Raw genomic sequence first — 26,946 nt, forward strand, 5'->3', positions numbered from 1 at the left:
GACCAAAGAGTTAATCAATGTGATAAGACCATTAGTAAGTAACTGTGACAGGACCAAAGAGTTAATCAATGTGATAGGACCATTAGTAAGTAAACTGTGACAGGACCAAAGAGTTAATCAATATGATTTTTCCATAAATAGACAAGTATTCACCTCTCCATGGTTGCAGAATCGTATCTATTTTTGCAAACTTTCTACTGAAATTAATTGTGGTAAGTTCATTTATATTTTTAGAAATGTGAATAACAAATCTGTCTACTTTACCATCTGTCCATTTTATTGGTCAACTACAAGTTAGTGTAAACACTGTACTTTTAACGATCCAATACGTAATATGGCACCCTTGTTAGGTTTTAGTCCAGAGAGAAAAGTGACCAAGATGTTCAATGTGAAGGGATCCAGATTGCTGACTGAAGAAAAAAACGTAACACTTTAGTTTCTAACCCCTGGATTTCCAACCCCTTGATGTTCTCGTTGAATCAGTAGCTAGAAATTCAAAGGAGATAATAAATAGATATGGAGACAGACATCCTTGTTGGACTCCTCTTAACAAGCTGAATACTTTCTGAGAAGAAACCATGATTTATTTTACACCTGGGGTTGCAGTTCTTAACTTTAACATATTGTATAAGACAATCACCAAAGTGAAAGTAATCCAGGCATTTACACTGCATTCGGAAATTATTCAGACCCCTTGACTTTTTCCACATTTTGTAATGTCACAGCCCTATTCTAAGCTTGACTATACATATTAAAAAAAACTCCTCAATCTACACACACTCCCCATCATGACAAAGTGAAAACAGATTTTTTTAAATGTTTGCGAATTTAAAAAAACAAAAAAAAGAAATACATTATTTACATAAGTATTCAGACCCTTTGCTATGAGACTCGAAATTGAGTTGTTTCCATTGATCATCCCTGAGATGTTTCTGCAACTTGATTGGAGTGCACCTCTGGTAAATTCAAATGATTGGACATGATTTGGAAAGGCACACACCTGTCTATAGAAAGGTCCTACAGTGAAGGGCCTTGGTCAAAGAGGTGACCAAGAACCCGATGGTCAATCTGACAGAGCTCCAGAGTTCCTCTGGGGAGATGGGAGAACCTTCCAGAAGGACGACCATCTCTGCACCACTCCACCAATCAGGCCATTATGGTAGAGTGGCCAGACGGAAGCCACATGACAGTTCGCCTATAGGACTCTCAGACCATGAGAAATAAGATTCTCTGGTCTGATGAAACCCAGATTGAACTCTTTGGCCTGAATGCCAAGCTTCACATCTGGAGAAAATCTGGCACCATCCCTACGGTGAAGCATGGTGGTGGCAGCATCATGTTGTGCAGTGGCAGGGACTGGGAGACTAGTCAGGCTCGAGGGAAAGATGAACGAAGCAAAGTACAGAGATCCTTGATGAAAATTTGCTCCAGAGAACTCAGGACCTCAGATTGGGGAGAAGGTTCAACTTCTAACAGGCCAACGACCCTAAGCTCACAGCAAAGACAACGCAGGAGTGGCTGAACGTCCTTAAGTGGCCCAGCTGGAGCCCAGACGATCAAACATCTCTGCATAGACCTGAAAATAGCTGTGCAGCGACGCTGCCCCATCCAACCTGACAGAGCTTGAGAGGATCTGCAGAGAAGAACGGGAGAAGTCCATAAATACAGGTGTTTTAGCGACATACCCAAGACTAGAGGCAGTAATTACTGAAAAAAAGGTATTTTAACAAATTACTGAGTAAAGGGTCTGAATACTTATGTAAATGTGATATTTCAGTTTTGTATTTTTTATACATTTGCAACATTTTCTAAAAACCTGTTTATGCTTTGGTATTATGGGGTATTGTTTGTAAATTGATGAGGGGAAAAAACTACTTAATACATTTTAGAATAAAGCTTTAACACAAAATGTGGGAAAAGTCAAGTGGTCTGAATACTTTCTGAATGTTATGTGTATACATTATCAAACACCTTTTAAAAATCTGCTATGCAGACCAGGCCTGGTATCTTAGATGTTTCGTAATGTTCAGTTGGTTCCAGTAGTTGTGGCATATTATCTCCAATGTATCGTCCATGTAAAAAACCTGTCTGATCAGGATGAACAATACCTGGTAAAACCTGTCTGATCGGGATGAACAATACCTGGTAAAACCTGTCTGATCAGGATGAACAATACCTGGTAAACCCTGTCTGATCAGGATGAACAATACCTGGTAAAACCTGTCTGATCAGGATGAACAATACCTGGTAAACCCTGTCTGATCAGGATGAACAATACCTGGTAACACCTGTCTGATCAGGATGAACAATACCTGGTAAAACCTGTCTGATCAGGATGAACAATACCTGGTAAAACCTGTCTGATCAGGATGAACAATACCTGGTAAACCTGTCTGATCAGGATGAACAATACCTGGTAAAACCTGTCTGATCAGGATGAACAATACCTGGTAAAACCTGTCTGATCAGGATGAACAATACCTGGTAAACCCTGTCTGATCTGGATGAACAATACCTGGTAAAACCTGGTAAAACCTGTCTGATCAGGATGAACAATACCTGGTAAAACCTGTCTGATCAGGATGAACAATACCTGGTAAACCCTGTCTGATCTGGATGAACAATACCTGGTAAACCCTGTCTGATCAGGATGAACAATACCTGGTAAAACCTGTCTGATCAGGATGAACAATACCTGGTAAACCCTGTCTGATCTGGATGAACAATACCTGGTAAAACCTGTCTGATCAGGATGAACAATACCTGGTAAAACCTGTCTGATCAGGATGAACAATACCTGGTAAACCCTGTCTGATCAGGATGAACAATACCTGGTAAAACCCTGTCTGATCAGGATGAACAATACCTGGTAAAACCTGTCTGATCAGGATGAACAATACCTGTAACAACCTGTCTGATCAGGATGAACAATACCTGGTAAAACCTGTCTGATCAGGATGAACAATACCTGGTAAAACCTGTCTGATCAGGATGAACAATACCTGGTAAACCCTGTCTGATCAGGATGAACAATACCTGGTAAAACCTGTCTGATCAGGATGAACAATACCTGGTAAAACCTGTCTGATCAGGATGAACAATACCTGGTAAACCCTGTCTGATCAGGATGAACAATACCTGGTAAAACCTGTCTGATCAGGATGAACAATACCTGGTAAAACCTGTCTGATCAGGATGAACAATACCTGGTAAACCTGTCTGATCAGGATGAACAATACCTGGTAAACCTGTCTGATCAGGATGAACAATACCTGGTAAAACCTTGTCTGATCAGGATGAACAATACCTGGTAAAACCTGTCTGATCAGGATGAACAATACCTGGTAAAACCTGTCTGATCAGGATGAACAATACCTGGTAAACCTGTCTGATCAGGATGAACAATACCTGGTAAAACCTGTCTGATCAGGATGAACAATACCTGGTAAAACCTGTCTGATCAGGATGAACAATACCTGGTAAAACCTGTCTGATCAGGATGAACAATACCTGGTAAACCCTGTCTGATCAGGATGAACAATACCTGGTAAAACCTGTTTATTCTCTGTGTTATGCATTTCACCAGGATCTTCAAACACAACATTGAAGTGTAAGAGGCCTCCAGTTGTTTAAATGGATCTTTATGGGTCCTGTGTGGCTCAGTCGGTGGAGCATGGCGCTTGCAATGCCAAGCGTCGTGGGTTCGATTCCCGCTGGGGCCACCCATATGTAAAAGTAGTGGCCCCAGCCGACTTGTAAGTCGCTTTGGACAAAAGCGTCTGCTAAATGGGATATATTATATATATATTATTATACTACCTGGGTCCTGTTTCAGTAGTAATGAAATCAGACCTTGTTGAGTAAATCTACTATTTTTATACGATTAATTAGCCTTTCCTTCCAGTTCTCTGCTGCCTGTGACTGGAACGAATTGCAAAAATTGCTGGAGTTGGAGACTTTTATCTCCCTCACCAACTTTAAACATCTGCAATCTGAGCAGCTAACCGATCGCTGCAGCTGTACATAGTCTACTGGTAAATAGCCCACCCAATTATACCTACCTCATCCCCATACTGTTGTTATTTATTTACTTTTCTGCTCTTTTGCACACCAGTATCTCTACCTGCACATGACCATCTGATCATTTATCACTCCAGTGTTAATCTGCTAAATTGTAATTATTCGCCGACCTCCTCATGCCTTTTGCACACAATGTATATAGACTCTTCCCCCCCTCTACTGTGTAACTCTGTGTTGTTGTCTGTTCACACTGCTATGCTTTATCTTGGCCAGGTCGCAGTTGTGTCTACCTGGTTAAATACAGGTGAAAAAAAATACTAAATTAAAACATGCTAATAATGGTTTTGGTATTTACATTCAGACACAATCCATGATGGAGGAGGAAATGACACGACTCTGTATAATGAGTTGGAAGCAAAATAACATTTTGGGAGATTAAAACAGATGTGAACATTAAATATTTGTAAAAGAAAGAAAAAAATCACCTGAGAGCCAAGATAATGATGTAACACCAGATAATGTCTCCCAAACTGCACCATTTCATATAGTGCACTACTGCACTACTAATCTGCTGGGACAACACTAAAGAAGACAGAATTAACACCAGATAGGTAAATAAGTTAATAAAACCATTTTATCAGCATTCTTTTTCATCTGCAGCAGTGAGTAGTTCTAGTTGTTTCAGGTCGATTAAGTGACTCAATCAAATGCAGCGGCAAGGTACTATTCAGCTTAAATAATAGATGTCTGTATATGGCCACTCAGCTACTCAGGCTGTGAGTTGGTTCAAATCAAACCAAATAGAATGTTATCGGTCACATGTTTAGCAGATGAAGCAGATGTTATTGCGAAATACTTGTGTTCCTAGCTCCAACAGTGCAGTAATATCTAACTAAATGCTTGTGTTTCTAGCTCCAACAGTGCAGTAACATCTAACTAAATACTTGTGTTTCTAGCTCCAACAGTGCAGTAATATCTAACTAAATGCTTGTGTTTCTAGTTCCAACAGTGCAGTAATATCTAACTAAATGCTTGTGTTTCTAGTTCCAACAGTGCAGTAACATCTAACTAAATGCTTGTGTTTCTAGCTCCAACAGTGCAGTAACATCTAACTAAATGCTTGTGTTTCTAGCTCCAACAGTGCAGTAATATCTAACTAAATACTTGTGTTTCTAGCTCCAACAGTGCAGTAATATCTAACTAAATGCTTGTGTTTCTAGCTCCAACAGTGCAGTAACATCTAACTAAATACTTGTGTTCCTAGCTCCAACAGTGTAGTAATATCTAACTAAATGCTTGTGTTCCTAGTTCCAACAGTAACATCTAACTAAATGCTTGTGTTTCTAGCGCCAACAGTGCAGTAACATCTAACTAAATGCTTGTTTCTAGCTCCAACAGTAATATCTAACTAAATATTTGTGTTTCTAGCTCCAACAGTGCAGTAATATCTAACTAAATGCTTGTGTTTCTAGCTCCAACAGTGCAGTAATATCTAACTAAATGCTTGTGTTCCTAGCTCCAACAGTGCAGTAATATCTAACTAAATGCTTGTGTTTCTAGCTCCAACAGTACAGTAGTATCTAACTAAATGATTGTGTTCCTAGTTCCAACAGTGCAGTAATATCTAACTAAATGATTGTGTTCCTAGTTCCAACAGTGCAGTAATATCTAACTAAATGATTGTGTTCCTAGTTCCAACAGTGCAGTAATATCTAACTAAATGCTGAAGCTCTTTCAGTCAGCTAATTCTTCCAGTAAACATTATATAACCATCCTAATTAGATTCTTGACCTGCTAACTGACTGTTAAAGAGTGGTTCTGCTTTAATTAAATCAATAAAGCTGTACCTTAAACAACTACAATAAGGGTTAGAAATTAAAACCAGTTACCAGTTACCCTCCACCAGTTACCAGTTACCCGCCACCAGTTACCAGTTACCCGCCACCAGTTACCCGCCACCAGTTACCAGTTACCCGCCACCAGTCACCAGCCACCAGTTACCAGTCACCAGCCACCAGTTACCAGTCACCAGTTACAGGCCACCAGTTACAGGCCACCAGTCACCAGCCACCAGTTACCAGTTACCAGTTACCAGCCACCAGTTACCAGCCACCAGTCACCAGCCACCAGTTACAGGCCACCAGTTACAGGCCACCAGTTACAGGCCACCAGTTACCAGTCACCAGTTACCAGTCACCAGTTACCAGTCACCAGTTACCCACCACCAGTTACCAGTCACCAGTTACCAGCCACCAGTTACCAGCCACCAGTCACCAGCCACCAGTTACAGGCCACCAGTTACAGGCCACCAGTTACAGGCCACCAGTTACCAGTCACCAGTTACCAGTCACCAGTTACCCACCACCAGTTACCAGTCACCAGTTACCAGTCACCAGTTACCCACCACCAGTTACCAGTCACCAGTTACCAGCCACCAGTTACCAGACACCAGTTACCAGTTACCAGCCACCAGTTACCAGCCACCAGTTACCAGCCACCAGTCACCAGTCACCAGTCACCAGCCACCAGTTACCAGCCACCAGTTACCAGTCACCAGTTACCAGCCACCAGTTACCAGCCACCAGTTTCCTGCCACCAGTTACCAGCCACCAGTTACCAGTCACCAGTCACCCGCCACCAGTTACCAGTCACCAGTTACCAGCCACCAGTTACCAGTTACCAGTTACCAGTCACCAGTCACCAGTCACCAGTCACCAGTCCAGTCACCAGTTACCAGCCACCAGTCACCAGCCACCAGTTACCAGCCACCAGTCACCAGCCAAATGGAGCTTGATTCTGGCTTTGGCTTGTAGAATGTGTATTCTTACTGGCCACATTGGCGTGTGGTCACACAGAGCATTTGGGAACAGTTATATATATAAATATATATATTTGAGTGTGAATGTGTCATCTCAATGCCACCATGCTGAAAGTGGGGTAGCAGTGTTTTCTGCGATTTACCTAACCCTAACCCTTTAAGAGAGAATCTCAATACCACCATGCTGAAAGCGTAATGATTAATCTTCATTATTTATTTTTCCTGATAAAAATGAGTAAATTTCCCACCCTTACTACAATCTACTGTCCTTTTATCCAATAAAATAATTCAGTTTGGCATAGTCTGTGTGGTTGATGTCCTGTATATTTAGTAAACCCTTCAGGGAAGATCAGAGAGTTTGTGTTCATAGTGGATATATTATAAACTGTGTGGTGTATTGTGGATATATTATAGACTGTGTGGTGTATTGTGGATATATTATAGACTGTGTGGTGTATTGTGTTCATAGTGGATATATTATAGACTGTGTGGTGTATTGTGGATATATTATAGACTGTGTGGTGTATTGTGTTCATAGTGGATATGTTATAGACTGTGTGGTGTATTGTGTTCATAGTGGATATATTACCGACTGTGTGGTGTATTGTGGATATATTACAGACTGTGTGGTGTATTGTGGATATATTACAGACTGTGTAGTATATTGTGTTCATAGTGGATATGTTATAGACTGTGTGGTGTATTGTGTTCACAGTGGATATGTTATAGACTGTGTGGTGTATTGTGGATATATTATAGACTGTGTGGTGTATTGTGGATATATTATAGGCTGTGTGGTGTATTGTGTTCATAGTGGATATATTATAGACTGTGTGGTGTATTGTGTTCATAGTGGATATATTACAGACTGTGTGGTGTATTGTGTTCATAGTGGATATATTATAGGCTGTGTGGTGTATTGTGTTCATAGTGGATATATTACAGACTGTGTGGTGTATTGTGTTCATAGTGGATATATTATAGACTGTGTGGTGTATTGTGTTCATAGTGGATATATTATAGACTGTGTGGTGTATTGTGTTCATAGTGGATATATTACAGACTGTGTGGTGTATTGTGGATATATTACCGACTGTGTGGTGTATTGTGGATATATTATAGACTGTGTGGTGTATTGTGGATATATTACAGACTGTGTGGTGTATTGTGTTCATAGTGGATATATTACAGACTGTGTGGTGTATTGTGTTCATAGTGAATATATTATAGACTGTAGTGTATTGTGTTCATAGTGGATATATTACAGACTGTGTGGTGTATTGTGTTCATAGTGGATATATTACAGACTGTGTGGTGTATTGTGGATATATTACCGACTGTGTGGTGTATTGTGGATATATTATAGACTGTGTGGTGTATTGTGGATATATTATAGACTGTGTGGTGTATTGTGGATATATTACAGACTGTGTGGTGTATTGTGTTCATAGTGGATATATTACAGACTGTGTGGTGTATTGTGTTCATAGTGGATATATTATAGACTGTGTGGTGTATTGTGGATATATTATAGACTGTGTGGTGTATTGTGTTCATAGTGGATATATTATAGACTGTGTGGTGTATTGTGTTCATAGTGGATATATTATAGACTGTGTGGTGTATTGTGTTCATAGTGGATATATTATAGACTGTGTGGTGTATTGTGTTCATAGTGGATATATTATAGACTGTGTGGTGTATTGTGTTCATAGTGGATATATTATAGACTGTGTGGTATATTGTGTTCATAGTGGATATGTTATAGACTGTGTGGTGTATTGTGTTCATAGTGGATATATTATAGACTGTGTGGTGTATTGTGTTCATAGTGGATATATTATAGACTGTGTGGTGTATTGTGTTCATAGTGGATATATTATAGACTGTGTGGTGTATTGTGTTCATAGTGGATATATTATAGACTATGTGGTGTATTGTGTTCATAGTGGATATATTATAGACTGTGTGGTGTATTGTGGATATATTATAGACTGTGTGGTGTATTGTGGATATATTACAGACTGTGTGGTGTATTGTGGATATATTATAGACTGTGTGGTGTATTGTGTTCATAGTGGATATATTACAGACTGTGTGGTGTATTGTGGATATATTATAGACTGTGTGGTGTATTGTGGATATATTATAGACTGTGTGGTGTATTGTGTTCATAGTGGATATATTACAGACTGTGTGGTGTATTGTGGATATATTATAGACTGTGTGGTGTATTGTGGATATATTACAGACTGTGTGGTGTATTGTGTTCATAGTGGATATATTACAGACTGTGTGGTGTATTGTGGATATATTATAGACTGTGTGGTGTATTGTGTTCATAGTGGATATATTATAGACTATGTGGTGTATTGTGTTCATAGTGGATATATTATAGACTATGTGGTGTATTGTGTTCATAGTGGATATATTATAGACTATGTGGTGTATTGTGTTCATAGTGGATATATTATAGACTGTGTGGTGTATTGTGTTCATAGTGGATATATTATAGACTATGTGGTGTATTGTGGATATATTATAGACTGTGTGGTGTATTGTGTTCATAGTGGATATATTATAGACTGTGTGGTGTATTGTGTTCATAGTGGATATATTATAGACTATGTGGTGTATTGTGTTCATAGTGGATATATTATAGACTATGTGGTGTATTGTGTTCATAGTGGATATATTATAGACTGTGTGGTGTATTGTGTTCATAGTGGATATATTACAGACTGTGTGGTGTATTGTGGATATATTATAGACTGTGTGGTGTATTGTGTTCATAGTGGATATATTATAGACTGTGTGGTGTATTGTGTTCATAGTGGATATATTATAGGCTGTGTGGTGTATTGTGTTCATAGTGGATATATTATAGACTGTAGTGTATTGTGTTCATAGTGGATATATTATAGACTGTGTGGTGTATAGTGGATATATTATAGACTGTGTGGTGTATAGTGGATATATTATAGACTGTGTGGTGTATTGTGTTCATAGTGGATATATTATAGACTGTGTGGTGTATTGTGTTCATAGTGGATATATTATAGACTGTGTGGTGTATTGTGTTCATAGTGGATATATTATAGACTATGTGGTGTATTGTGTTCATAGTGGATATATTATAGACTGTGTGGTGTATTGTGGATATATTATAGACTGTGTGGTGTATTGTGGATATATTACAGACTGTGTGGTGTATTGTGGATATATTATAGACTGTGTGGTGTATTGTGTTCATAGTGGATATATTACAGACTGTGTGGTGTATTGTGGATATATTATAGACTGTGTGGTGTATTATGGATATATTATAGACTGTGTGGTGTATTGTGTTCATAGTGGATATATTACAGACTGTGTGGTGTATTGTGGATATATTATAGACTGTGTGGTGTATTGTGGATATATTACAGACTGTGTGGTGTATTGTGTTCATAGTGGATATATTACAGACTGTGTGGTGTATTGTGGATATATTATAGACTGTGTGGTGTATTGTGTTCATAGTGGATATATTATAGACTATGTGGTGTATTGTGTTCATAGTGGATATATTATAGACTATGTGGTGTATTGTGTTCATAGTGGATATATTATAGACTATGTGGTGTATTGTGTTCATAGTGGATATATTATAGACTGTGTGGTGTATTGTGTTCATAGTGGATATATTATAGACTATGTGGTGTGACTGTGTGGTGTATTGTGTTCATAGTGGATATATTATAGACTGTGTGGTGTATTGTGTTCATAGTGGATATATTATAGACTATGTGGTGTATTGTGTTCATAGTGGATATATTATAGACTATGTGGTGTATTGTGTTCATAGTGGATATATTATAGACTGTGTGGTGTATTGTGTTCATAGTGGATATATTACAGACTGTGTGGTGTATTGTGGATATATTATAGACTGTGTGGTGTATTGTGTTCATAGTGGATATATTATAGACTGTGTGGTGTATTGTGTTCATAGTGGATATATTATAGGCTGTGTGGTGTATTGTGTTCATAGTGGATATATTATAGACTGTAGTGTATTGTGTTCATAGTGGATATATTATAGACTGTGTGGTGTATAGTGGATATATTATAGACTGTGTGGTGTATAGTGGATATATTATAGACTGTGTGGTGTATTGTGTTCATAGTGGATATATTATAGACTGTGTGGTGTATTGTGTTCATAGTGGATATATTATAGACTGTGTGGTGTATTGTGGATATATTATAGACTGTGTGGTGTATTGTGTTCATAGTGGATATATTATAGACTGTGTGGTGTATTGTGTTCATAGTGGATATATTATAGACTGTGTGGTGTATTGTGGATATATTATAGACTGTGTGGTGTATTGTGCTCATAGTGGATATGTTATAATATGAGGTGTATTGTAGCTATTTGCAGGCAGAATGTTTCAGTGGTTCTAGTCTGGTACTGAAACTCTCCTCCTGGACTCTCAGCTTCTCTGTGAATTCAGCCTGTAACAACACAAGAGGAAAGCCATTGATACTAGTTTGGATAATTACTCATTATTTACCACATGAAGAGTGTTTCAACGTTGTCATCCAAAAGACCATTGTACATCCCTGGCTCCGTGTATTCCCCCTGGCTCCGTGTATTCCCCCTGGCTCCGTGTATTCCCCCTGGCTCCGTGTATTCCCCCTGGCTCCGTGTATTCCCCCTGGCTCCGTGTATTCCCCCTGGCTCCGTGTATTCCCCCTGGCTCCGTGTATTCCCCTGGCTCCGTGTATTCCCCCTGGCTCCGTGTATTCCCCCTGGCTCCGTGTTTTCCCCCTGGCTCCGTGTATTCCCCCTGGCTCCGTGTATTCCCCCTGGCTCCGTGTATTCCCCCTGGCTCCGTGTATTCCCCCCTGGCTCCGTGTATTCCCCCTGGCTCCGTGTATTCCCCCTGGCTCCGTGTATTCCCCCTGGCTCCGTGTATTCCCCCTGGCTCCGTGTATTCCCCCTGGCTCCGTGTATTCCCCCTGGCTCCGTGTATTCCCCCTGGCTCCGTGTATTCCCCCCTGGCTCCATGTATCCCCCTGAGCGTCCCCCTGGTCTGCGTGTCCCCCTGGCTCCCTCCCCCTGGCTCAGTCAGTATTCCCCCCTAGTCATGTCCCTGTGTGTCAGTGCGTCAGTCAGTGTCGGTCAGTCAGTATACAACATAGTCAGTCAGTGTGTGTGTCAGTCAGTCAGTGTGTGTGTCAGTCAGTCAGTGTGTGTGTCAGTCAGTCAGTCAGTGTGTGTGTCAGTCAGTCAGTCAGTGTGTGTGTCAGTCAGTCAGTCAGTCAGTGTGTGTCAGTCAGTCAGTCAGTGTCAGTCAGTCAGTCAGTCAGTCAGTGTGTGCCAGCCAGTCAGTGTGTGTGCCAGTCAGTCAGTCAGTGTGTGTCAGTCAGTCAGTGTGTGTGCCAGTCAGTCAGTCAGTGTGTGTGCCAGTCAGTCAGTCAGTCAGTGTGTGTCAGTCAGTCAGTCAGTGTGTGTGTCAGTCAGTCAGTCAGTGTGTGTGCCAGTCAGTCAGTCAGTCAGTCAGTCAGTCAGTGTGTCAGTCAGTCAGTCAGTCAGTGTGTGCCAGCCAGTCAGTGTGTGTGCCAGTCAGTCAGTCAGTGTGTGTCAGTCAGTCAGTGTGTGTGCCAGTCAGTCAGTCAGTGTGTGTGCCAGTCAGTCAGTCAGTCAGTGTGTGTGTCAGTCAGTCAGTCAGTGTGTGTGTCAGTCAGTCAGTCAGTGTGTGTGCCAGTCAGTCAGTCAGTCAGTCAGCCAGCCAGTCAGTGTGTCAGTCAGTCAGTCAGTCAGTGTGTGCCAGCCAGTCAGTGTGTGTGTCAGTCAGTGTGTCAGTCAGTCAGTCAGTGTGTCAGTCAGTGTGTCAGTCAGTGTGTCAGTCAGTCAGTCAGTATGTCAGTCAGTCAGTGTGTCAGTCAGTCAGTATGTCAGTCAGTATACAACAGACAGTCAGTCAGTATGTCAGTCAGTATACAACAGACAGTCAGTCAGTGTGTCAGTCAGTATACAACATAGACAGTCAGTCAGTATGTCAGTCAGTGTGTCAGTCAGTATGTCAGTCAGTCAGTACGTCAGTCAGTGTGTCAGTCAGTCAGTACGTCAGTCAGTGTGTCAGTCAGTATACAACATAGACAGTCAGTCAGTGCGTCAGTATACAACATAGACAGTCAGTCAGTGCGTCAGTCAGTATACAACATAGACAGTCAGTCAGTGTGTCAGTCAGTCGTCAGTATACAACATAGACAGTCAGTCAGTGCGTCAGTCAGTATACAACATAGACAGTCAGTCAGTGTGTCAGTCAGTATACAACATAGACAGTCAGTCAGTGTGTCAGTATGTCAGTCAGTGTGTCAGTCAGTGCGTCAGTATACAACATAGACAGTCAGTCAGTCAGTCAGTCAGTATACAACATAGACAGTCAGTCAGTGTGTCAGTCAGTCAGTATCAGTCAGTCAGTATGTCAGTCAGTCAGTACGTCAGTCAGTGTGTCAGTCAGTCAGTATACAACATAGACAGTCAGTCAGTGCGTCAGTATACAACATAGACAGTCAGTCAGTGCGTCAGTCAGTCAGTGCGTCAGTCAGTCAGTGCGTCAGTCAGTTAGTGCGTCAGTCAGTACGTCAGTCAGTATACAACATAGACAGTCAGTCAGTGTGTCAGTATACAACATAGACAGTCAGTCAGTGTGTCAGTCAGTATACAACATAGACAGTCAGTCAGTGTGTCAGTCAGTATACAACATAGACAGTCAGTCAGTCAGTATGTCAGTCAGTATACAACATAGACAGTCAGTCAGTATGTCAGTCAGTATACAACATAGACAGTCAGTCAGTATACAACATAGACAGTCAGTCAGTATGTCAGTCAGTGTGTCAGTCAGTCAGTGTGTCAGTCAGTATACAACATAGACAGTCAGTAAATGATTCAGATTCAGTATACAACATACCAGTCAGTCAGTTCCCAGTGTCAGTCAGATCTCCCAGCACGTAGACAGTCAGTCAGTGTGTCAGTCAGTATACAACATAGACAGTCAGTCAGTCTCCATGTCAGTGGCTGGTCCTCTGTCCCTGGGTCAACAGAACAACACCTATCAGTCAGTGGTGTGTTATCAACAGAACACCACCTATCAGACAGTGTCCTGTGGGTCAACAGAACACCACCTATCAGTGGTCTCTTTGGTCAGAACACACCTCAGTCAGTCAGTGTGTCAGTGTGTCAGTGGTCCTCTGTACAGAACACCACCTATCAGACAGGCTGGTCCTCAGTCAACAGAACACCACCTATCAGACAGTGGTCCAGTCAACAGAACACCACCTATCAGACAGTGGGTCCTCTGGGTCAACAGAACACCACCTATCAGACATTGGTCCTCTGGGTCAACAGAACACCACCTATCAGACAGGCTGGTCCTTTCAATAAAAACCACACAGACAGGCTGCTTTAAAGAACAGATTCATCAGACAGGCTGGTCCTCTGGGTTCAGAACACACCATCTCTTTGGGTCAGATCACCACCTATCAGACAGGCTGGTCCTTTGACATCACTGAACAGGCTGTATCCTTCCAGACCCACCTATCAGACAGGCTGGTCCTCTGGGTCCAGAGCTGTTTCACCTGGTACTCTCCATCCTCCTCCTGGTCCTCTGGGTCAACAGAACACCACCTATCAGACAGGCTGGTCCTCTGTCCTCTGGGTCAACAGAACACCACCTATCAGACAGGCTGGTCCTCTGGGTCAACAGAACACCACCTATCAGACAGGCTGGTCCTCTGGGTCAACAGAACACCACCTATCAGACAGGCTGGTCCTCTGGGTCAACAGAACACCACCTATCAGACAGGCTGGTCCTCTGTCCCTGGGTCAACAGAACACCACCTATCAGACAAGCTGGTCCTCTGGGTCAACAGAACACCACCTATCAGACAAGCTGGTCCTCTGGGTCAACAGAACACCACCTATCAGACAGGCTGGTCCTCTGGGTCAACAGAACACCACCTATCAGACAGGCTGGTCCTCTGGGTCAACAGAACACCACCTATCAGACAGGCTGGTCCTCTGGGTCAACAGAACACCACCTATCAGACAGGCTGGTCCTCTGGGTCAACAGAACACCACCTATCAGACAGGCTGGTCCTCTGGGTCAACAGAACACCACCTATCAGACAGGCTGGTCCTCTGGGTCAACAGAACACCACCTATCAGACAGGCTGGTCCTCTGGGTCAACAGAACACCACCTATCAGACAGGCTGGTCCTCTGGGTCAACAGAACACCACCTATCAGACAGGCTGGTCCTCTGGGTCAACAGAACACCACCTATCAGACAGGCTGGTCCTCTGGGTCAACAGAACACCACCTATCAGACAGGCTGGTCCTCTGGGTCAACAGAACACCACCTATCAGACAGGCTGGTCCTCTGTCAACAGAACACCACCTATCAGACAGGCTGGTCAACAGAACACCACCTATCAGACAGGCTGGTCCTCTGGGTCAACAGAACACCACCTATCAGACAGGCTGGTCCTCTGGGTCAACAGAACACCACCTATCAGACAGGCTGGTCCTCTGGGTCAACAGAACACCACCTATCAGACAGGCTGGTCCTCTGTCCAGAACACCACCTATCAGGGTCAACAGAACACCACCTATCAGACAGGCTGGTCCTCTGGGTCAACAGAACACCACCTATCAGACAGGCTGGTCCTCTGGGTCAACAGAACACCACCTATCAGACAGGCTGGTCCTCTGGGTCAACAGAACACCACCTATCAGACAGGCTGGTCCTCTGGGTCAACAGAACACCACCTATCAGACAGGCTGGTCCTCTGGGTCAACAGAACACCACCTATCAGACAGGCTGGTCCTCTGGGTCAACAGAACACCACCTATCAGACAGGCTGGTCCTCTGGGTCAACAGAACACCACCTATCAGACAGGCTGGTCCTCTGGGTCAACAGAACACCACCTATCAGACAGGCTGGTCCTCTGGGTCAACAGAACACCACCTATCAGACAGGCTGGTCCTCTGGGTCAACAGAACACCACCTATCAGACAGGCTGGTCCTCTGGGTCAACAGAACACCACCTATCAGACAGGCTGGTCCTCTGGGTCAACAGAACACCACCTATCAGACAGGCTGGTCCTCTGGGTCAACAGAACACCACCTATCAGACAGGCTGGTCCTCTGGGTCAACAGAACACCACCTATCAGACAGGCTGGTCCACTGTCCCTGGGTCAACAGAACACCACCTATCAGACAGGCTGGTCCTCTGGGTCAACAGAACACCACCTATCAGACAGGCTGGTCCTCTGGGTCAACAGAACACCACCTATCAGACAGGCTGGTCCTCTGGGTCAACAGAACACCACCTATCAGACAGGCTGGTCCTCTGTCCCTGGGTCAGTATCAGACATTCTGTTGCTCCATGTTCAAATCAACCGTTATGGTATTTAACTGCAATCTCCTACCCTTACATTCTGTTGCTCCATGTTCAAATCATTCTGTTTAACTGCTCCATGTTGTTCAAATCAACCGTTATGGTATTTAACTGCAATCTCCTACCCTTACATTCTGTTGCTACATGTTCAAATCAACCGTTATGGTATTTAACTGCAATCTCCTACCCTTACATTCTGTTGCTCCATGTTCAAATCAACCGTTATGGTATTTAACTGCAATCTCCTACCCTTACATTCTGTTGCTACATGTTCAAATCAACCGTTATGGTATTTAACTGCAATCTCCTACCCTTACATTCTGTTGCTACATGTTCAAATCAACCGTTATGGTATTTAACTGCAATCTCCTACCCTTACATTCTGTTGCTCCATGTTCAAATCAACCGTTATAGTATTTAACTGCAATCTCCTACCCTTACATTCTGTTGCTCCATGTTCAAATCAACCGTTATGGTATGTACTAGTAGTAGTGGTAACACATTGATCAGTCATAAAGTCAAGCTTCAGTTCTCAGTGAAGAGGTCTTCAACAGTGTGACAGCACCCACCTGTGGTCTTATGGGAAATAGCAGGATCACTGACTTGGAATAGGAGTTTTGGAATAGGAGTGACACTAACTCAGAGATAATACACAATAATACAATCTGTATTATTTATTAATCTACTCGTCTTTTAAATCCAGATAGTACACGAAAATATAAAAACATCAGCTGTGAGCAGTAACCTAAACAGAGCCCATGGTAGAGTCAATTACAGTACCTCTTCCTGCTGTTCAACAGGAGTCATGTAATGAGGTAGTCATCAGTAGTCCTACAGTACCTCTTCCTGCTGTTCAACAGGAGTCATGTAATGAGGTAGTCATCAGTAGTCCTACAGTACCTCTTCATGCTGTTCAACAGGAGTCATGTAATGAGGTAGTCATCAGTAGTCCTACAGTACCTCTTCCTGCTGTTCAACAGGAGTCATGTAATGAGGTAGTCATCAGTAGTCCTACAGTACCTCCTCCTGCTGTTCAACAGGAGTCATGTAATGAGGTAGTCATCAGTAGTCCTACAGTACAGTACCTCTTCCTGTTGTTCAACAGGAGTAATGAGGTAGTCATCAGTAGTCCTACAGTACAGTTCCTCTTTATGCTGTTCAACAGGAGTCATGTAATGAGGTAGTCATCAGTAGTCCTACAGTACCTCTTCATGCTGTTCAACAGGAGTCATGTAATGAGGTAGTCATCAGTAGTCCTACAGTACCTCTTCATGCTGTTCAACAGGAGTCATGTAATGAGGTAGTCATCAGTAGTCCTACAGTACCTCTTCCTGCTGTTCAACAGGAGTCATGTAATGAGGTAGTCATCAGTAGTCCTACAGTACAGTTCCTCTATATGCTGTTCAACAGGAGTCATGTAATGAGGTAGTCATCAGTAGTCCTACAGTACCTCTTCCTGCTGTTCAACAGGAGTCATGTAATGAGGTAGTCATCAGTAGTCCTACAGTACAGTACCTCTTCCTGCTGTTCAACAGGAGTCATGTAATGAGGTAGTCATCAGTAGTCCTACAGTACCTCTTCCTGCTGTTCAACAGGAGTCATGTAATGAGGTAGTCATCAGTAGTCCTACAGTACTGTACCTCTTCCTGTTGTTCAACAGGAGTAATGAGGTAGTCATCAGTAGTCCTACAGTACAGTACCTCTTTATGCTGTTCAACAGGAGTCATGTAATGAGGTAGTCATCAGTAGTCCTACAGTACCTCTTCATGCTGTTCAACAGGAGTCATGTAATGAGGTAGTCATCAGTAGTCCTACAGTACTGTACCTCTTCCTGTTGTTCAACAGGAGTAATGAGGTAGTCATCAGTAGTCCTACAGTACAGTACCTCTTTATGCTGTTCAACAGGAGTCATGTAATGAGGTAGTCATCAGTAGTCCTACAGTACCTCTTCCTGCTGTTCAACAGGAGTCATGTAATGAGGTAGTCATCAGTAGTCCTACAGTACCTCTTCCTGCTGTTCAACAGGAGCCATGTAATGAGGTAGTCATCAGTAGTCCTACAGTACAGTTCCTCTTTATGCTGTTCAACAGGAGTCATGTAATGAGGTAGTCATCAGTAGTCCTACAGTACCTCTTCATGCTGTTCAACAGGAGTCATGTAATGAGGTAGTCATCAGTAGTCCTACAGTACAGTTCCTCTTTATGCTGTTCAACAGGAGTCATGTAATGAGGTAGTCATCAGTAGTCCTACAGTACCTCTTCATGCTGTTCAACAGGAGTCATGTAATGAGGTAGTCATCAGTAGTCCTACAGTACTGTACCTCTTCCTGTTGTTCAACAGGAGTAATGAGGTAGTCATCAGTAGTCCTACAGTACCTCTTCATGCTGTTCAACAGGAGTCATGTAATGAGGTAGTCATCAGTAGTCCTACAGTACCTCTTCATGCTGTTCAACAGGAGTCATGTAATGAGGTAGTCATCAGTAGTCCTACAGTACCTCTTCCTGCTGTTCAACAGGAGTCATGTAATGAGGTAGTCATCAGTAGTCCTACAGTACCTCTTCCTGCTGTTCAACAGGAGTCATGTAATGAGGTAGTCATCAGTAGTCCTACAGTACCTCTTCCTGCTGTTCAACAGGAGTCATGTAATGAGGTAGTCATCAGTAGTCCTACAGTACCTCTTCCTGCTGTTCAACAGGAGTCATGTAATGAGGTAGTCATCAGTAGTCCTACAGTACCTCTTCCTGCTGCTCAACAGGAGTCATGTAATGGAGGTAGTCATCAGCGTTCATGCCTTCCTCCAGCGGGGCTACAAAGTCTGCTGAGCTGATCACCTCTATGGTCCTCTGGAATACAGTAAGTCAGGAAACAGAGGTTGTAGTCTCACCCATGATCTTACAGTAGAATATGTTGGATGTTTGCCTTCACATTGGTGAATATATTAAGAAAAGGATCATATTAACTGGTAACAGACCTTGTTAAGGTATCAATGGGAAATCAAACAGACTCATTCATAATGAATCACTATACTACAGCTCGATCTGGAAATGATGAGTAGTTTATTATGTCACATCCTGGAACGTTGCAGCTCCTAGAAAAGAGCTCTGGTTGAACAAATCAATTTAATGGGCTCTGATGTTATTATAGGCTCCATACATGCTGTGATAATGAGACCTAACGTTATTATAGGCTCCATACATGCTGTGATAATGAGATATGATGTTATTATAGGCTCCATACATGCTGTGATAATGAGATCTAATGTTATTATAGGCTCCATACATGCTGTGATAATGAGATCTGATGTTATTATAGGCTCCATACATGCTGTGATAATGAGATATGATGTTATTATAGGCGCCATACATGCTGTTATAATGAGATATGATGTTATTATAGGCTCCATACATGCTGTGATAATGAGATATGATGTTATTATAGGCTCCATACATGCTGTGATAATGAGATCTAATGTTATTATAGGCTCCATACATGCTGTGATAATGAGATCTGATGTTATTATAGGCTCCATACATGCTGTGATAATGAGATATGATGTTATTATAGGCGCCATACATGCTGTGATAATGAGATCTAATGTTATTATAGGCTCCATACATGCTGTGATAATGAGATCTAATGTTATTATAGGCTCCATACATGCTGTGATAATGAGATCTGATATCATTATAGACTCCACACATGTTGTGATAATGATATCTAATGTTATTAGAGCTCCATACATGCTGTGATAATGATATCTAATGTTGTTATAGGCTCCATACATGCTGTGATAATGATATCTAATGTTATTAAAGGCTCCATACATGCTGTGATAATGATATCTAATGTTATTATAGACTCCATACATGCTGTGATAATGAGATCTAATATTATAGGCTCCATACATGCTGTGATAATGATATCTAATGTTATTATAGGCTCCATACATGCTGTGATAATGATATCTAATGTTATTATAGACTCCATTAATGCTGTGATAATGAGATCTAATGTTATTATAGACTCCATACATGCTGTGATAATGATATCTAATGTTATTATAGGCTCCATACATGCTGTGATAATGATATCTAATGTTATTATAGACTCCATTAATGCTGTGATAATGAGATCTAATGTTATTATAGGCTCCATACATGCTGTGATAATGAGATCTAATGTTATTATAGGCTCCATACATGTTGTGAGAGGAACAGAGTGAACTGTTGTGATTGACTTTTGTTTCTGCACAGTACATGCAGTATAGGGCCAGTACATTTACAGTAAAGTGGTTCCACTAATATGACTTCTCCTGATGGTGAGTTAGACAGAGAGGACAGATAAATTATCTCCTGATGGTGAGTTAGCCAGAGAGGACAGATAAATTATCTCCTGATGGTGAGTTAGTTAGACAGAGAGGACAGATAAATGGTTAGGGACAATGAGAGGAAAGGACTCTCTGCCAAATGACTTAAATGTAATGTAAAAATGTAATGTAATGTCTTTATGGTCACTGCCCTTCCAAGTTACTCACTAGCTTCCTTAAGGAAACCTCAACATACATACGGACACAATGACGCAGGCAGTCTCACCTTCTTCCCAAGGAGCAGCTCCTCTCTAGGTTGGCTGAAGAGAAACTCATAGAGTTGGTAGTTCTGAAAGAGACTATAGTAAAACAGGTGAACCAAGATAAGTAACCAACAGACCAGAACTTCAACATCCCCTATGAGGGTCACTGCTCTGAATGGATTATCACCAGGTAAGTAAGGACAGTGTTCATGTGATATTAATCATGTAGGCCTTACTAAAAAAGGCTAACAGAGAAGAGTCTTGCTACCTGCACTTCAGGTAGTCAGTGATGGACATGGCCTGCTCAGCATCAAACAGTGAGTCAACCTCTGGAGAAGGAGACTGGCGCGTTCCTGATATCATCTTGGCAAACTCATTCAGGTTATCAACAAACAGCATCTGCTTCTCTGGGACATTGAGGACAGATATGAATACAGATATTAGCCACAGCCAGTCCATATTGACGTTAGCCATAAGAATCGGACTGGACGTTCATTACTTCTTAATGCTAAAGCAACCCATTAGATTCGACAACACTTTAGTTAGATACTCACCACAACGCATTGCATTTTAATGGAATTCAATGGGCATTGCATATAGCATTAGCTAGCCTAGCATGCTGACAAAATGGCAGTTTCATTTAAAAAACTAGCAGTATTTCAATCTTCTCAATTTTTCAGTTGGGATAATTAGGAATACAGCGCCATCTCCCATTCATGGATTGAGGTAGGTTGTCCGAGCCATATCTCGCACCGGCTCCGTGGTTTCCACAATCTGGCAGAGCACCACTCAGCTAGAGAGAGAAGTATTAAACGTCTGGTTGGATTCTTATGGCTATATTGATGAATTCCACAACAAACACAGTCCCTAATGAAGGTCTTGATGATTAGGTGGTGAACACACAGTCCCTAATGAAGGTCTTGATGATTAGGTGGTGAACACACAGTCCCTAATGAAGATCTTGATGATTAGGTGGTGAACACACAGTCCCTAATGAAGGTCTTGATGATTAGGTGAACACACAATCCCTAATGAAGGTCTTGATGATTAGGTGAACACACAGTCCCTAATGAAGGTCTTGATGATTAGGTGAACACACAATCCCTAATGAAGGTCTTGATGATTAGGTGAACACACAGTCCCTAAAGAAGGTCTTGATGATTAGGTGGTGAACACACAATCCCTAATGCAGTCCCTACTGCAATAGCATCGAATAGTCCCCGCGATATGCAACTGTTCAGGGAAGTCCGGAACCAATACACGCAGTCAGTCAGGAAAGCTAAGGCCAGCTTCTTCAGGCAGAAGTTTGCATCCTGTAGCTCCAACTCCAAAAAGTTCTGGGACACTGTGAAGTCCATGGAGAACAAGAGCACCTCCTCCCAGCTGCCCACTGCACTGAGGCTAGGGAACACGGTCACCACCGACAAATCCATGATTATTGAAAACTTCAACAAGCATTTCTCAACGGCTGGCCATGCCTTCCGCCTGGCTACTCCAACCTCGACCAACAGCTCCGGCCCCCCCGCAGCTCCTCGCCCAAGCCTCTCCAGGTTCTCCTTTACCCAAATCCAGATAGCAGATGTTCTGAAAGAGCTGCAAAACCTGGACCCGTATAAATCAGCTGGGCTTGACAATCTGGACCCTCTATTTCTGAAACTATCCGCCGCCATTGTCGCAACCCCTATTACCAGCCTGTTCAACCTCTCTTTCATATCGTCTGAGATCCCCAAGGATTGGAAAGCTGCCGCAGTCATCCCCCTCTTCAAAGGGGGAGATACCCTGGACCCAAACCGTTACAGACCTATATCCATTCTGCCTTGCCTATCTAAGGTCTTCGAAAGCCAAGTCAACAAACAGGTCACTGACCATCTCGAATCCCACCGTACCTTCTCTGCTATGCAATCTGGTTTCCGAGCCGGTCACGGGTGCACCTCAGCCACTCTCAAGGTACTAAACGACATCATAACCGCCATCGATAAAAGACAGTACTGTGCAGCCGTCTTCATCGACCTTGCCAAGGCTTTCGACTCTGTCAATCACCATATTCTTATCGGCAGACTCAGTAGCCTCGGTTTTTCGGATGACTGCCTTGCCTGGTTCACCAATTACTTTGCAGACAGAGTTCAGTGTGTCAAATCGGAGGGCATGCTGTCCGGTCCTCTGGCAGTCTCTATGGGGGTGCCACAGGGTTCAATTCTCGGGCCGACTCTTTTCTCTGTATATATCAATGATGTTGCTCTTGCTGCGGGCGATTCCCTGATCCACCTCTACGCAGACGACACCATTCTATATACTTTCGGCCCGTCATTGGACACTGTGCTATCTAACCTCCAAACGAGCTTCAATGCCATACAACACTCCTTCCGTGGCCTCCAACTGCTCTTAAACGCTAGTAAAACCAAATGCATGCTTTTCAACCGATCGCTGCCTGCACCCGCTTGCCCGACTAGCATCACCACACTGGATGGTTCCGACCTTGAATATGTGGACACCTATAAGTACCTAGGTGTCTGGCTAGACTGCAAACTCTCCTTCCAGACCCATATCAAACATCTCCAATCGAAAATCAAATCAAGAGTCGGCTTCCTATTCCGTAACAAAGCCTCCTTCACTCACGCTGCCAAGCTTACCCTAGTAAAACTGACTATCCTACCGATCCTCGACTTTGGCGATGTCATCTACAAAATTGCTTCCAACACTCTTCTCAGCAAACTGGATGCAGTTTATCACAGTGCCATCCGTTTTGTCACTAAAGCACCTTATACTACCCACCACTGCGACTTGTATGCTCTAGTCGGCTGGCCCTCGCTACATATTCGTCGCAAGACCCACTGGCTCCAGGTCGTCTACAAGGCCATGCTAGGTAAAGCTCCGCCTTATCTCAGTTCACTGGTCACGATGGCAACACCCATCCGTAGCACGCGCTCCAGCAGGTGTATCTCACTGATCATCCCTAAAGCCAACACCTCATTCGGCCGCCTTTCGTTCCAGTACTCTGCTGCCTGTGACTGGAACGAATTGCAAAAATCGCTGAAGTTGGAGACCTTTATCTCCCTCACCAACTTCAAACATCAGCTATCTGAGCAGCTAACCGATCGCTGCAGCTGTACATAATCTATTGGTAAATAGCCCACCCATTTTCACCTACCTCATCCCCACAGTTTTTATTTATTTACTTTTCTGCTCTTTTGCACACCAATATCTCTACCTGTACATGACCATTTATCAATCCAGTGTTAATCTGCAATATTGTAATTATTCGCCTACCTCCTCATGCCTTTTGCACACATTGTATATAGACTCCCCTTTTTTTTTTTTTTCTACTGTGTTATTGACTTGTTAATTGTTTACTCCATGTGTAACTCTGTGTTGTCTGTTCACACTGCTATGCTTTATCTTGGCCAGGTCGCAGTTGTAAATGAGAACTTGTTCTCAACTAGCCTACCTGGTTAAATAAAGGTGAAATAAATAAAAAATAAATAAAATGAAGGTCTTGATGATTAGGTGAACACACAATCCCTAATGAAGGTCTTGATGATTAGGTGGTGAACACACAGTCCCTAATGAAGGTCTTGATGATTAGATGGCGAACACACAGTCCCTAATGAAGGTCTTGATGATTAGGTGGCGAACACACAGTCCCTAATGAAGGTCTTGATGATTAGGTGGTGAACACAGTCCCTAATGAAGGTCTTGATGATTAGGTGGTGAACACAGTCCCTAATGAAGGTCTTGATGATTAGGTGGTGAACACACAGTCCCTAATGAAGGTCTTGATGATTAGGTGGTGAACACAGTCCCTAATGAAGGTCTTGATGATTAGGTGGTGAACACACAGTTAGGTGGTGAACACAGTCCCTAATGAAGGTCTTGATGATTAGGTGGTGAACACACAGTCCCTAATGAAGGTCTTGATGATTAGGTGAACACACAATCCTTAATGAAGGTCTTGATGATTAGGTGAACACACAGTCCCTAATAAAGGGCAAAATGAGTAGAATTGCCTGAAATTAGTTATAAATTGCTCAGTCTTCTCTCCATGACTCTGTTCCATGGCAAAATTAGTAGAATTGCAGGAAACTTGCTTTCAAACGGCAACATTATCTCAAATTGTGAAGTTTGAGGAAATTAACTCTATTTTCTTCGCTCTGCTGTCATGAGGGGGGCAACTTAAATTCTCGCAGGGTGGGGTGGGACCCTTTGGGCCCACAAAAAGGCTGTCTGCATGTGTGGGTATAGATGTGGATATGCAGGCCTGCGAGTCATTGTGGCCGGTCATGATGAGGGCTTGGCCGGTATGGATATCCTTGTCTCATCGCACACCAGCGACTCCTGTGGCGGGCCGAGCGCAGTGGCTGCCAGGTGCACAGTGTTTCCTCCGACACATTGGTGCGGCTGGCTTCCGGGTTGGATGCGCGCTGTGTTAAGAAGAAGTGCGGCTTGGTTTGGATTGTGTATCAGAGGACACGTGACCTTCAACCTTCATCTCTCCCGAGCCCGTACGGGAGTTGTAGCGATGAGACAAGATACTGCTAATTGGATACCACAAAATTGGGGTTGAAAAATGGGGTAAAATTCAAAAAATAATAGGTTGCACAGTAAATTACTCATCTCATACTTTATTCTATACTATTCTACGGCATTTCTCATCTCTAATAATGTTTACATTTCTCATCTCATATGTACTGTATTCTATCTTAGTCCGTTCCACTCTGACGTCACTTGTCCTTTACTTAGATTTGTGTGTATTGGGTTTATGTAGTGTAATTTGTTAGATATTATGTGTTAGATATTACTGCACTGTCGGAGCTAGAAGCACAAGCGTTTCGCTACACCCGCAATAACATCTGCTAATTTTATTTATTTTACCTTTATTTAAATAGGCAAGTCAGTTAAGAACAAATTCTTATTTTCAATGATGGCCTCGGAACATTGGGTTAACTGCCTTGTTCAGGGGCAGAATGACAGCTTTGTACCTTGTCAGCTCTGGGATTCGATCTGTGACCGATAAAATTTGATTTGATACTGTCTGTTACCTATAAATCCTATGACTTACCACTGATATTGTCCAGTAACAATTGCAGTAGAGCCATGATGAATGAGATCTGTTGACAGGTGTAGTTCATCTCCCTGGTCCACCAGAAGCCAGAGACAAAGTAGTCCAACAGGGAAGCCTCCTTCAGACACGTCTGGTAGTTCTTCAAACCAAGTATTTCTTCAAACTGGCTGTTGTAAAACCAAAGGTTGGCTTACATGAAACACTTCCAAATAAACTGGCCAGTATACCTATTTATCCTCGTTACTTACAATTGCACTTGTTCCACTGTCAAATCCAACAGCATGTTGATTTGTTCATGGGAAATAAGTTTCCATTGAGGGTTGGCTTTTTCAGCATAATTTTCCTGTATTAATTGGATTCAGAACACAAGTTGCGTTTGGTTAGCAGGCCAAACTCGGTTAACCCGAGCTATGATAACAGTTTGTCAAATAATAACCAGACAAATGATGTAGTAAATATTTCAAATAATATTAAATATTAATAGGGTTTTAACATATCTTCCTACTTTGGACGCAACGTCATTTCTATCGTTTGCATTTTTATCCGCTGACTTGTTGCTTTGTTTCGCTTTTGCAGACATGTTTTAGTCACCAGCGTTGCCATGTCAACATGTCCACACTGGACGGGCGGTGAGCTTCCGCTCCGGGTGATGAGCTTCCGGGCGGGTGAGCTTCTGGGCAGTCTGGTCTATGGAGATGGATAAAGCTGATTCTAGAATCGCAGTGTTGTCAACTTAGCGACTTTGTCGCTATATTTAGCGAGTATTCAGACCCCTCTAGCGACAAATAAAAATAAATAAAAAAACGAACCGCCAATAGCTACTTTCCATACTGAGGAGTTGGCAACACTGTGTTAGATCTGTCTAGTCAAGCTGTAACCAGTGCTGTCCGGAGGGCCGTACTGGTACTTCTAATTTTGGCCGAATAGCATACCGTCTCCTCTATAAAACAACGTCAATGAAAGTACAGTATCAAGACAGGTAGAAGCTGCTTCTCCAATAGAAAACCAGGCGCTGACATGGTG

The 26,946-nt window shown here is 42.6% G+C and overlaps 1 protein-coding gene across 1 annotated transcript; it reads right to left on the reverse strand.

The window, feature by feature from the left end:
• Window positions 1–1,528: 1,528 nt before the first annotated feature.
• cabcoco1 (ciliary associated calcium binding coiled-coil 1) lies at window positions 1,529–26,738 on the reverse strand. Its single transcript, XM_064936318.1, has 7 exons — window positions 26,429–26,738; window positions 26,172–26,266; window positions 25,921–26,090; window positions 21,133–21,271; window positions 20,888–20,960; window positions 19,031–19,138; window positions 1,529–1,633 (listed from the first exon to the last, which is right to left on the reverse strand). Exons 1-7 carry the CDS (start codon window positions 26,501–26,503, stop codon window positions 1,529–1,531), a joined length of 765 nt encoding a protein of 254 aa, XP_064792390.1. The 5' UTR covers window positions 26,504–26,738.
• Window positions 26,739–26,946: the final 208 nt, after the last annotated feature.

The sequence above is a fragment of the Oncorhynchus masou genome, chromosome 24, assembly GCF_036934945.1.
Source record: "Oncorhynchus masou masou isolate Uvic2021 chromosome 24, UVic_Omas_1.1, whole genome shotgun sequence".
Lineage (NCBI taxonomy): Eukaryota > Metazoa > Chordata > Actinopteri > Salmoniformes > Salmonidae > Oncorhynchus > Oncorhynchus masou.